This window comes from Megascapheus bottae, chromosome 9 (assembly GCF_031878675.1).
Source record: "Megascapheus bottae isolate mThoBot1 chromosome 9, mThoBot2.hap1, whole genome shotgun sequence".
NCBI classification, from domain to species: domain Eukaryota; kingdom Metazoa; phylum Chordata; class Mammalia; order Rodentia; family Geomyidae; genus Megascapheus; species Megascapheus bottae.
The window spans coordinates 7,877,458-7,890,822 of record NC_143517.1 but is presented as its reverse complement, the minus strand read 5'-3'; the positions used below and the strand labels follow the sequence as shown (position 1 = coordinate 7,890,822).

At 43.2% G+C, this 13,365-nt stretch overlaps 1 protein-coding gene across 5 annotated transcripts in view; it reads right to left on the bottom strand.

Moving 5' to 3' along the window:
- Positions 1-13,365, bottom strand: part of Lyn (LYN proto-oncogene, Src family tyrosine kinase) — a 134,856-nt gene that overhangs the window by 11,477 nt on the left and 110,014 nt on the right. For all 5 annotated transcript variants that reach the window (XM_090338831.1, XM_090338835.1, XM_090338833.1 and 2 more), the window contains exon 11: positions 2,926-3,079. In XM_090338831.1, the coding sequence (XP_090194957.1) occupies positions 2,926-3,079 (154 nt within the window). The remainder of the gene's footprint in view (positions 1-2,925; positions 3,080-13,365) is intronic.

Here is a 13,365-nt window from a genome sequence, read left to right as displayed (position 1 = left end):
CCTTCCCTCCTCCCTCCCTCCCTCCTTCCCTCCTCCCTTCCTCCCTCTCTTTCTTTCTTTCTTTCTTTCTTTCTTTCTTTCTTTCTTTCTTTCTTTCTTTCTTTTCTTTCTTTCTTTCTTTCTTCCTTTGTTGGAAACCCAGACCCTCACACATGCTGAGCACATTTTCTACCACTGGGCTGAATCCACAGCCAGAACATAAAGTATCTTTCTTTAATTTTATTTTTTGTGTTGGTTGTGGGGCTTGGGCACTGTCTCTTAGCTTTTCAGCTGAGCCACACTTTGAGCCACTTCTGGTTTTCTGGTGGTTAGTTGGAGATAAGAGTCTCACGGACTTTGGTATCCTGGCTGGCTTTGAACTGTGATTCTCAGACCTCAGCCTCCTGAGTATGTAGGATTTAAGGCATGAGTCACTAGCACCTAACCATAAACATCTTTTAATGTGTATGTTTTTGCAGAAACGTATCTCTTAAGCCTGTGCCAACAGTTATTCACATGCTAGTGAGTGGTAATGTCTCATTCTCTCATTTGTGGGACAAAGCACATGGACTAGAGCGAGACAGACGAGAACAATGCTCTGCTGAGAACCAGACAAGGCTGGAGCAATGCTTCTAAGAGTCATTGAAGGGATGGGTGTCAAGAGGCAAGAGCCGCAGGAAGACAGTAGGACTCAAGTGTGGATTGGTATTTCAGCTAGCATCATGGAAAGGCTAGGGGTTTCCATCAATGATTTAAAAAAATGGAGTCTGTCTTCTTTTTTCTTCAAGTACTAGGGTTTATCTTCAGGTACTAGTGTTTTTCTTCCAGTTCTAGTATTCTACTACTTGAGTCTAGTCTCCAGATCGGTTTATTAAGCAGTCCATTGAGGATGGAGTCTTCTGGACTTTTCTGAACTGTGATCATCAGATCTCAGTGTCCTGGCTCTATTATGTCTTTGCTTAAGAATATCTTTGGGGGAAGTGGAAGTCTGACTCCAGTGGCAGAGCACTAAGCAGGAGTATAAGGCCCCAAGTTCAAGCCCCAGTACTGGAACAAAAAAAATGGATGATCAACCAAAATAGGAAGTCTTAATAAGAGCTGTAAAGACAGCAGTGGACAGTGCCAGGCACACACCCGCTCCTGGACCAGCAGCACATGGGCATGACAATGCTATGGCTGGGTACTCAGGACTAAACCTCAGCTCTGCTGGTCACTGCCTGATGTGATCCTGGTGCCTTGTTACTCTTAGCCTTCCATTTGTCTAATGGGGAAACACTTGAAACCTTCCAGACTGCAGTGAGTCTCAAATGGGTAGCCTATGTGCTTTGCACAATGTAAATATCAACAAAAAGCATCATCATGGTGGTTCTGAGCTGAGCCAAGGTGATATCACATGATATTGGGTGGTGCAGTAGGTCATGGCATCTTTCAGGAGAAAGGTTGTTTTTGTGAGCCTTCAGGCTCATCAACATCATATTAAAAAAAAAAAACAACCCAAAAACCAACTAGGATCAATTCTGAGGCTGAGTTCTAGGTTTGAATCCTGGCCCTAGCACTTACAGAGAGATCTGGAAAAGCCGCAAACCTCTGAGTTCCTTCATCTGTAACCTCTAGTAGAGAATTAGTACTATACATGTTTCCTTTAAACTTAAATGAAATGAATTTATACACTTTGTTGTTTGAATAAAAAGATTTCATCTTATAAAGCAAATGAGAATCTTGGTCATGTCAATCTACTTTGCCCCTCCCTCCCTCCCTCCCTCCCTCCCTCCCTCCCTCCCTCCCTCCCTCCCTCCCTCCCCCCTCCCTCCCTTCCTCCCTCTCTCCCTTTCTTCTTCCCTCCCTCCGTTCCTTCCTTCCTATACCAGTCTTAGGGCTTGAATTCAGGGCCCAGACACTACTCCTGAGCTTCTTTTACTCAAGGCTGGCACACTGTACTTGAGCCACAGCTCCACATTCAGCTATTTGCTCATTCATTGGAGATAAGAGTCTCATGGACTTTTCTGCCCAAGGTGGCTTCAAATTATGATCCTCAGATCCTCAGTAACTAGGGTTACAGGTATGAGCCACTGTTGCCAAACTAAAGAGTATTTAAACAAATAAACAAACAAACAACTATTATTGCAGGAAGGCAAGGGAGTGGACACAGCAATGAGGGACCAAAGGTGAACAAATGCAGTTGTGGAATTCACTTAACAATACATTGAAAATACACTATACAACTTGCAGATGGAGATAGATGGGGGAAAACTTTTATAGAGGGAGGGAAGGGGTGACACTGACCAAAAAGAAATATGATGGCTCATATCTGTAATCCTAGCGACATAAAAGGCTGAGATCTGAGTATCATGGTTCAAAGCCAGCCTGGATATGAAAGTCTGTGAGACTCATCTCCAATTAACCACCACAAAACTGGAAGTGGTGCTGTGGCTCAAGTGGTAGAGTGCTAGCTTTGGGCTGAAGAGCTCAGGATAGCGCTCAGGGCCAGAGTTCAAAACTACCACCACCACCACCACCAATAGCAACAAAAGAAATTTGCTCATTACCGATTTATGTAACTATAACCCCTCTGTACATCATCTCCATAATAATAAAAAATAAAAATTAAAACATAACTATTGGGCTGGGAATATGGCCTGGGTTTGATTCCTCAGTACCACATATATAGGAAAAACTGGAAGCAGTACTGTGGTTCAAGTGGTAGAGCTCTAGCCTTGAGAAAGATCAAGGACAATGCCTTGGCCCTGAGTTCAAGCCCCAGGAGTGGCAAAAACAAAGCAAAACAAAACCTATAATTGTAACAAAGCAATAATAGATAATAGACAATGGTAGTACATTAAGTATTGTACTAAATAGGTTTTCCTACAGGCAATGATCATAAAATTGCGGACAAAAAAACCATCAGAGGAGACAATAGAAAAGACTGAAAGGCAGTCCTGGCCTGACCTTCCCTTGCTGTGTACTCATTGTCCTCTATGACTCTAGCCAGGCCGAAGTCTGCGATCTTGCACATCAGTGACTCTGATACCAGGACGTTTGCTGCCCGAAGGTCACGATGGATGTAGTTCTTCCTCTCGATGTACGCCATGCCCTCTGCAATCTGGAATCAGCAATCAACACTCGTGTTAGCACTACGGCAAGCCAGCAAGGAGAACCAAGAAGCCTTGAGTTCCTCAAGTCTTGTCACATATTATTTTGGTTATTCAAGTTTGAAAAACAGTGGAAAATCAAGAGTGGTGTGTGTGTGTGTGTGTGTGTGCGTGCGTGCGTGCGTGCGTGCGTGCGTGCGTGTGTGTGTGTGTATGCCAATACAGGGCTTGAATCAGGGTTTAGGAGCTTTTTAGCTTTTTGGTTCAGGCTAGCACTTTACTACTTGAACCATACCTCTACTGCCAGAATTGGGCAGAATTGGACATAAGAGTCCTACAGACTCTTGCCTGGACTGACTTTGAACCCCAATTCTCAGGTCTCAGCCTTCTGAATAGCTAGGATGACATACATGAGTCACTGGCACCGGATTTGAGCCTTTAAAATATAACAATCTCCTCCCGGCCAACTGTGCCTCAACATTTGCTGATTTGTAGACCAGCTTGTAAGACCTAACATGTTGAAAGGCAGATGACAATATTCCAGCTCCTCAAATGAGCAAATGCATGCCATGGTCAGGATTCCTGTGTCCCCACATTCCTGTTGAGGTCTTGTCACCCGCTGTGATGGGACTAGGAGGTAGGGGTGTTGGGAGATGGTCAGATCATGACGGCAGAGCCCTCCTGGAGGCCTCAGAAAGCTACTGGGCCTTTCTACCATGTGAGGACTTGGTGTGAAGAGGCCGGAACTCTGTCCACCTGTATGTGAAGCCCCCTGCAGCCCTGTCATATCCTTCATCCATCCTCAGAACTAGGGGAGATAAATGTCTACTGTTGTGGCCACTCAGTCCATTTTGTTGTTGCAGCTGGAATTAAGATGCTGAAGTTGGAAAATGTACAATGCTAACAGGAGTAAATGAATAGAGCAGGACACGCTTGGGCAACACTATCCTGCCAAGTTAATGAACAACCATGGGGCTCGCTGGGTTCACCACATGCAGTCTCCTGGGACAATCAGAAGATTCACTATGATAAAGAAGCAAGGAAGAATTGAAGATCCAAACAGAACCTGAGCAAGGGAGGACAGCTAATTATAATAGAAAACAGGCATTGCTCTAGAATCGGGATTTTAAGATGTTAATACCAAATTATAAAGGTAAATGAGGGTGGAAAGAAGTAGAATGGAGAATGAGTTATATATATATATACACACACACATACATAGACATATATGTGTATATATATACATATGTATGTATGTACATTTGTGTGTGTGTAGATAGATAGATAAAATCTTAGACCATTTAGGTATATGACAAAATTAGAATTATTTCACAACAGCCAGGCACTGGAAGCTCACATCTATAATCCTAGCTGTTTGGAAAGGAGCGGTTAGGATGATCAAAGTTTAAGAACAGCCTGAGCATGTGCACAAGACCCAACCCCATCTCAGTCAATAGCTGAACACAGTAGTGGGCACTTGTCATCCTGGCCACATGGGTGTTAACAATTAGATTTACACTGGGGACCTGGATTGAACTCAGGGCCTGAACACTGTCCTTGGGCTTTCTCAAGGCTAGAGCTCGACCACTTGAGACAAAGCACCATTTCTGGCTTTTTCTATGTATGTGGTACTGAGGAATGAAACGGGTCATTGTGCATGCTAGGGAAGCACTCTACCAATAGGCCAAACTCTCGGCCCATGGAGACCTTATTTAAAAAAAAAATGAAGGCAAAAGGCTGGGGACATGGATCAAGAAGTAGAGTGCCTGCCTAGCAAACACAAACCTCTGAGTTTTAACCTCCCCCCAATTATTATCTCACAAGAGAATGAGAAACTTCTGCCAGATTCTAGTGACTCAGCTGGAAGACCTGGCGCTCCCGACACACCATCAACATCTACCTCATTACCCTTGAAGACCCTGATCCAGGGGTCTTGCAGCAGGGCACTCTGCCATCTGGCCCTGCTTTTCCTTCCCCACAGGGCTACATACTAGGTTTGCCTTTCATACACAGAGCCTTACAGCAACAAGAGTCTTCCTCATTCCTCCATAACTTCTCCTCAATCCTCCTCGGCTCAATTTGTACAAAAACCATATGTAGCTATGAATTATGTAGCTATGAATTATAGCTCTGTCTTATTTTTTTTTTCTGATTGGTCGTGGGGCTTGAACTCAGGGCTTGGGCACTCACTGTTCCTGAGGGGTTTTTTTGTTGTTGTTCTAGGCTAGCTCTCTATCACTTGGTGCCACAGCTCCATCCACTTCTGGTTTTCTGGTGGTTCTGAGGAGATAACAGTCTCACAGACTTCCCTGTCCAGGCTGGATTTGAATTGCGACCCCCATATCTCAGCCTCCTGAGTAGTTAGGATTAAAGTGTGAGCCACTGGTACTTAGCCTGCAGTTATTTTTAGATGGTGTGATATACTTATTGTTGTCATGTCAACTAGATGATAAATACATGTAAGGCAAAAACCAAAACTAAAAAAAGTCACACCTTATATTTTTTCTTTTATTCTCACTTTTTCTGCTGAAACCTTCCATGTTGTTCCTGAGCCTTTCTAGAATTTTTTTTTTTTACTGAGGTTTTTTAAAACAGTACTACGAAACTACGAAACTACTTTGTTAGCACATAGCTGCCAAGGAATTTTTGTGGTCACAAAAGTCCTGAGTATAATAGTCAGTAGGACATTATGTCTACCTGTCTTGTCAGCCCAGCATTTCTCTTCTGTTCTTTCCTAACTCCAGGCTGCTGCTCCTGCTTCATCCTCCTACCTTGTCCTCATGGCTAACCCTTCCAGTCTCCTGGCTTCCACACCTCCAGCTCTGCTACGACCCCGTACTTCCTGCCTTTGACCTGATCTATTTGTTCTGCAGGTCTCAGCTGAGGTACAAATGGCATTTTTCTGAGAAGTCTGCTGTCCTCCAGTCATGCATTCCCAGCTCCTCACCGCATGCCCCTCCAGGACCAACACAGAAGTGGGAATTCCTGGGCACAGGCATAAGGCATGTGCACCTCCACAGTTGAGCTCCGAGTACAAAACTTCATGACTCAGGGGACTGGCCTTGTAAGGAATCTCAGAAATGGAACCAAGAGCAGACAGTGAGAGCAGATGGAGGTTAGCTTGGCCCAAGCATCAGTGACCACGTGCCTCCAGCCTTGCCCCAAGTCTGTGGCTCTCAGGAGACACAGCATTGTTAACCGACTCTGGGAAGTATACAAATAGCCTGCATGCAAATTCCACAAAGGCCTATTGGGGGGCAGATTGCGGCTGGAGGGAGAGGCTCTGTGCTGCAGACACAGCAGGAAGTAGCAGGAGAAATCTTGGGAAGGCCACAGACTAGCTCAGTCTGTTATTAAAAAGGAGGATGATACCACCAAGTGGGTGATTTAAGAGGAAAATTGGCAGCCAGGAGCCATGCCTTGGTTTCCCTTTGTTCAGGGGCATGGCACCTCAACTTCAACAAGGTCTACTAGAAAGAGCCACACCTGTAATTCTAGCCTTGCAGAGGCTGAAATCTAAAGATTGTTGCTCAAAGTTAGCCTGCGTAGGAAAGTTCATCAGATATTTAACTCTAATAAACTACCAAATAAAGCCAGAAGTGGTAGGGCAATAGCCCTGAGCAAAAAACGAACAAACCAAAACACACACACACACACACACACACACACACACACAACATTCACAGGGACAGCACCCAAGCCCTGAATTCAATCCCTAGGACCAATATGAAGACGGAAGGGAGGAAGGAAGGACCTGTAAAATGGGGCTAGCTGAGGGTAAAAGTATCTGGAAGGGTAAGAAAGAATGGGAAACACAAGTGTAAAACAATGGAGCTGAGTATTGGGGTTCTGGGAGAGAATGGGAGGCTGAAATGGCAGGAGTTGGTTCTGGAACCAAGATGAGTTGTAAGTAGCTCTGCTGACACTATCTGAGCCTCTGTTCTCTTTTATGTTGGTACTGGGACTTGAACTCTGGGCCTAGGCACTGTCCCTTCTTTCATCTTTGCACATATAACTGGCATTCTAACACTTGAGCCACCCCTCCACTTCCAGCTTTTTGCTGGAACATTGGGGATAACAGTCTCATGGACTACCTGTCTGTGCTGACTTTGAACCATGATCTTCAGATCTCAGCCCCGAGTGGTTTAGGATTATTGATACAAGCCACCAGTGCTTATCTGAGTCTCTTCACTTTCCTCCCTGGTAGTTCAGCTACTTACATATCTAACATTGCAATGATCATATAAAAGTGGTCCAGAAGCTCCCAAAAAGCTGAAATGAGCTGAAATCCCAACTTAGGCTTGGATTGCTGTTAACAGTCAATCAGCAACCTGTGTTGGACTTGCCCCCACTTTTCTTCCACGTGTGCATTGGAGGGTCTCCAGATAGGGCATCAGGAACTCCTGGACTTCATTATCAGTGATGGATTTCAATGGTGGCCGCACTTTAAGAACTTCTTAGCAAGGGTTTTTGCTTTTTTGAAATACAACTCTCTATGTTCTGCACTTACATAAGTCCAAATACATTTTTTGAAAGGACATAATAGCCTTGCAACATGTCATGTTTATCTTGGCTTTCTTTTCTATACCACAGTGCTTTAAGGAGCTCAGCTTTCAAACAACCCTAATTCTATTTACCATGATAAGAATTCAAAGCAATAACATTAGCCAAATAGAATAAATAATAGTTATGGGAACAAAATAAAAGGCTTTAGAGATGACTGACTTTTGAGATACTAAATATTACAACTCTCCCCTTATGCAAAATGACTTTATTCCTTCTTATTTGCTTTCTTGGGTAAGAACTTGGAGCCTTGTACTTACTTAACTTGCTTACTCAGCTGGCATTCTACCACTTGAACCATGTCTCTATTCAAGTTTTCTGCCTGAAATGGCTTCAAACCATGGTCCTACAGCTTTCTGTCTCTTAAGTAGTTAGATTGTAGGTATGAGCCAGTAGTGCCAACCTTCTCAGTTTCTTTATATAAAAAGAAAAGTCTTAGCCTTTTTTTTTGGTTGATGTATTTACTTTGGCTAAAGTAAATCTAGTTGTAGTTCACAATAGGAAGAAATCAGAGACTACTTGGGGTAATTACATATAGAATTAATCTTTCCATGGATTGCCTTCTCCCCCAGGGACATTTAGTGTGTAGCACTGCAGAAAGAAGTGCTACATAAATATATCAAACCAAAGCTCTACCAGGAGCAAGGAGCTCAGAATTGTGAAGTCTACCTCCAATTTCCTGCATTCTAGTAACTCAGAAAGACCATTAGTGCAGGGGTAACAGGGAAAGGGTCAAATGTTAATTATGAGATTGCTATGGCTAGGTGCTGGTGGCTCATACATATAATCCTGGCTACTCAGGAGGCTAAGATCTGAGGATTGTGTTTCTAAGCCAGTCAGGTCTGAAAGTCTTTAAGACTCTTATCTCCAATTAACCATAAAAAAGCCAGAAGTAGAACTGTGGTTCAAATGGTAGAGTGACAGCCTTGAGTTCAGACAGAGCACTGAGGTCCTGAGTTCAAGTCCCAGGGTTGGCACATACACACAAATACACAAATGATGTTATATTGTCTTTTGTTTATAGATATTCTCTAGTTTGATGGTGACTGGTAGGTAGCTATTAATAACTAGTATTCCCCCATTCCCGAAACTGAGCTTTCATTACCACGTGCTAGTTTGCATCTTTTATACCTAGTTCATATTTTAAAATCTCTAGCAAATATATTTACTTTCACTGTGCAGATACAAATGGGGCTTAGAAAAACTAAAGGACTAGTTCCAGGAGCGTAGCCCAGTGGTAGAGTGCTGGCCTAGCATGCATGAAGCCCTGGGTTTGATTTCCTGGAACCACATATACAGAAAAAGCCAGAAGTGGTGCTGTGGCTCAAGTGGCAGAGTGCTAGCCTTGAGCAAAAAGTGTCTAAGGACAGTGCCCAGGTCCTGAGTTCAAGTCCCAGGACTGGGAAAAAAAAGAATGAGAGAGAGAGAAACTAAAGGACCTGCCCAAAGCCAGAGTGAAGGAGGGAGCCAGTCTACCCCAGGTAGGTCTGACATCAAAGTCCACTTTCCAGAATGTTCTATCTGAAAAAATTTAAAAAAACCAACCCCAGTAATGATAAACTACTAGATACTTCCAAGGCCCAAGTTTTCAAGGACAGAATACCTCCGGACTGAGAACAAGAGAAAAAGACTTGAGATTTCCTGCCATAATTCATGGCTGGTAGACTCAAAATTCACTCCTCTCAAAGTGAATCCCAAACTCCTCCCCAAACCAAGGTCAGGGTACTTGGCCCAGAAAGTACATGTCAAGTCTGTGTTGTCTTTATCTAGGGCAGATTTAACGTCAACCTTCTTTCCGTCCTCTACTATCACTTCTCTAGAGAGAAAATTTTAATTGTATTTAAATTTAAAATTGGGACTAGGTAGGTAGTTGAGAAGTAGAGTGCATCCCTGGCATGCATTACACCTTGAGTTCAATTTCCAGCTATATAAAATAATAGCAGTAACGTTTACGTTAAAGTTAAATGTATCTTGGGCTGAGAATAGTGGTTCACATTGCTAAACCCAGCGAATTAGCCTGGTACAGTGATTCACACCTGTAATCCTCGCTATTCAGGAGGCTGAGATCTGAGGATCATGGTTCAAAGCCAGCCTACGCACTAAAATCTGTGAGACTCATCACCAATTAACTACCAAAAAACTGGAAGTGGCACTGTGGCTCAAGGGGTAGGGAGGTAACCTTGAGCTGAAGAGCTCAAGGACAATGCCCAGGCCCAGAGTTCAAGTCCCATAACCCATAAAAATAAAAATAAACCCAGTCAATTGGGGGACAAATATTGGGAGGATTAATGTTGGAGGGCAGCCTAAACAGTTAAGACTCCCATTTCAAACAATAAGCTAAATATGGTGGTGCACACTTATCATCCAAGTCATCTGGGAAGTGTGAACAGAGGGATGGAAGCTCAGGCTGGCCTGGTGAGAGTAATGTGAGACCCTATTACAAAAATACTAAAGCTAGCAGAGCTGAGAATGTAGCTCAGATGGTAGAGCATCTGCTTAGCAAGCGCAAGGCCCTGTGTTCAGATGTAAGGACTGACAAAAGGATAAGGATAAACTTAAACATAAGCAAAACTAAATACAAAGAAATAAGATTATGTTAGGTAATGTTGAACTTTGGTGAGAGGCACAAGCAATTTTAATTTCCTTGCTCCTTGCTTTGGAGAGATCATGTCCCAAAGCCAAGTGTGGTTGGAGTGTGTACCCCCAAAATTCATGCAATGAAATAGTATTTTGGAAGAGGTTTCCTTTAGGGTTATTGGGGCTCCTCTCTCATGAATAGGACAAAAGCGTTTATGAAGAAAAGAGACTTCTCATATTGTTGGGGCCTTGTTTACCCTTCCGTCTTCTGCCAAGAAGGCCCATTAGAAAGATCCTCACAGCTGGGTGTTGGTGGCTGAGGACAGTGGTTTGAAGGCAACATGGGTAGGAAAGTCTGTGACACTGGTATCTCCAACAAAAAAAGCGGGAAGTAGAGCTAGTGGAGTGCCAGCTTTGAGTGAAAAAGCGAAGGGACCGTGCTTAAGTCCTAAGTTCAAGCCCCAGTACCTACATACATATACAAAGGCCTCCAGTAGTCACCAATGCTAGCATCTTTTTTTATTATTAAATATTTTACTTATGTGGTACAGGGGAATTAAATCCAAGGTCTCACGTGTGCTAGGCAAATACTCCACCACTAAGTCATATTCCCAGCCCTAAATGCTGGCATCTTGATCTTGCATTTCTAGCATCTAGAACTGTGGGAAATAAAAACAAAAATGAAAACATTTTTTCCTTTACAAATTATCCAGTTTATAGTATTTTGTTACAGCAACACTAACAGACTAAAGCACATAGCCTAAGAGATGTTAAATGGAGTAAATGTAGTTTAAAAACCAATTTTACTATGTGATAAAGGAAACAGTGTGGATAATGGCATATTCTTGGCTCAGACAGTGTCAGAATGAAAATAACCGGACAAAAATTAAACAACCAAATATCCTTTATCAAAATAGCCCCATACGTCATAACAAAACAATATATATATATATAGCTTCCTCATTGGAACTGTTATAGGACCAAAAGGAAATTACTTTCCCAAAATTATGCCCCAGGCTCAAGTCAGGGTTTAGAAGTGGATTCAGTTTCCTTTCTTGACATTCTGCAGTTAAATTAAATGCTAACATGTAGGCAAGGATTTCTTAACTCTGGCTGGGTGTGGAAATCACACAGGGAACTTTCACTTTTACAGTCATACTCTGTGCCCTACCTTGACTAAATTTGAATCAATAGAAATGGAGGCTCCTCTAGGGATCCTGCTGTGAATCCTAGGCTGAGAACCCCAAAAGCTCTTGAGACATAAAATATGGCTCTTGACCAGTCCATGAAATTCAAAAAGAATGAAACTTTCATAGATTTATAATCTTACGTTATTTCAGTATTCAAAGTTTGTGGTAGAGTGAAACAAAATCTTGGTTTTTACCTCTTACCTGTAAACAACCTCACATAAGGCCTGTGGTCCTCATTATGTGTGGGCAGGAAGTGTCAATGCAATTCAGCTTAAGAAAAAGCAAGCTGGGGGCTGAGAGTGTGGCTAAGTTGTAGAGTGCTTGCCTAGCATGCACAAAGTCCTGGGCTTCCTGATTACCACATATACAGAAAAAGCTGGCGGTGGTGCTGTGGCGCCAGTGGTAGTACGCTAGCCTTGAGAAAGCCCAGGGACAAGGCCTAGGCCCTGAGTTCAAGTACCATGCCTGGCAAAAAAAAAAAAAATAAGAACAAGGTTTCCCAAAGAGCTGAGACCTGGGAGAAGGGAATGTGGGCAGCTGGATGAGGTGAGGTTATAGGAAACAGTCCACTATACCTCAACACACAAAAGCAGCTTGAAGCCTGAAGTTCAGCTTCTGTTTTCCCTGCAACTTAGGAAGCAGTCTTCCTCCTCCCACCGCTCCCCCCACCCCCTGCCCTTCACCCCAGTCTCAGGGCTCAGAGGAAGAGGGCAATCAAGCCACTAAAACCTCTATATTATGGCTTTGGGGCCTTGACTATTAAAGGGATGGGTAAAATAGATTCAATCTTTTGGTTCTGAATCTGAAGAATCTTATCATCTTGGGCCAGGCTAGCATCACGATGGCCAGGCTTTGTATAAACACAAGAAAATCCCTGCTTTCTGAACTACCTGCCAAAGTTGAAGATATCATTCAGAATGTCTCTTTTCTTCCCATGTTGTCTCCCTGAGACAAGCTATGTGTTCAGGTACTGGAAATGTAAAATTAATAGGTATCCCCATGACCTACATCGAGGATTATCAAGCAGGAAGCTACTGTTAATGAGGCTTCTGGGCAGTGAATAGCCAACTGGTTTAATGGAGATGTGCATTCCTCTCTAGTGCATTTCAACTCAATTAGCATGGCTGACTCATAGCTTTAGCTCCTTGTTGTGCCTTCAATGACAAGATAAAAATGACACTTGTTCCCTTTGATGTTGCTGAATCTTGTTTTTCAAAAGGGGTTTACTGAGCTGAATGTTCATGGAGGTAACAGGATAACCATGCTACAGGGTAAGAGTGGTACACGGTGACTGTCACTTGAAAATGTCTACAATGGACTCAGATGATACAGAATATGCCCAGTCTGAACATATGTTGTTACCTTGAAAAGGGCAGAACCACTAGCAAAGACAGGGCCTAGCTAGCAGATCTACACTAGCCAGAACATGGGTGCAGCAGCTGGTGCCCAATGAAAATTCAATAGTTAGCAATATGACACTTGCTGAATTAAAGGACAGACTTATCTTGCTGAATGCTAAATAAACAGACTTCTAGTCTTAGGAAACATGAGTTCCGCAGAATGGCTTTCCTAATGTACCAAGGACAGGAAAGAAGTAGGACATCCCGGGTAGCCTCTTCCCCAACTGACAACCAGCTGAATTTCCTCCCTCACTAATCAGCTGACCTTCAGTGGCCAATCAGCTGAACGTCCTCACCCGCCAATCAGCTAAATGATATACTTTTGTAGCTAGAGACCTTAGGGCCAGGAGAAAGGGAAATTAGACCCCTCAAAGATGCGGTACAGGAAGTAGTAACCCTCTGACCAACATAGGATGGAAAATGCTATTGCTTCAGGCATTGGATCTCAGTCCATCATCCACATCTCAGAGTCCACTATGGACACATTCTGTGGAACTACCTCATATGCTGCCAGCTCGTCTACATTTTGTGGCATATTCATGTCAATGAAGAACAGGGATATGTTCT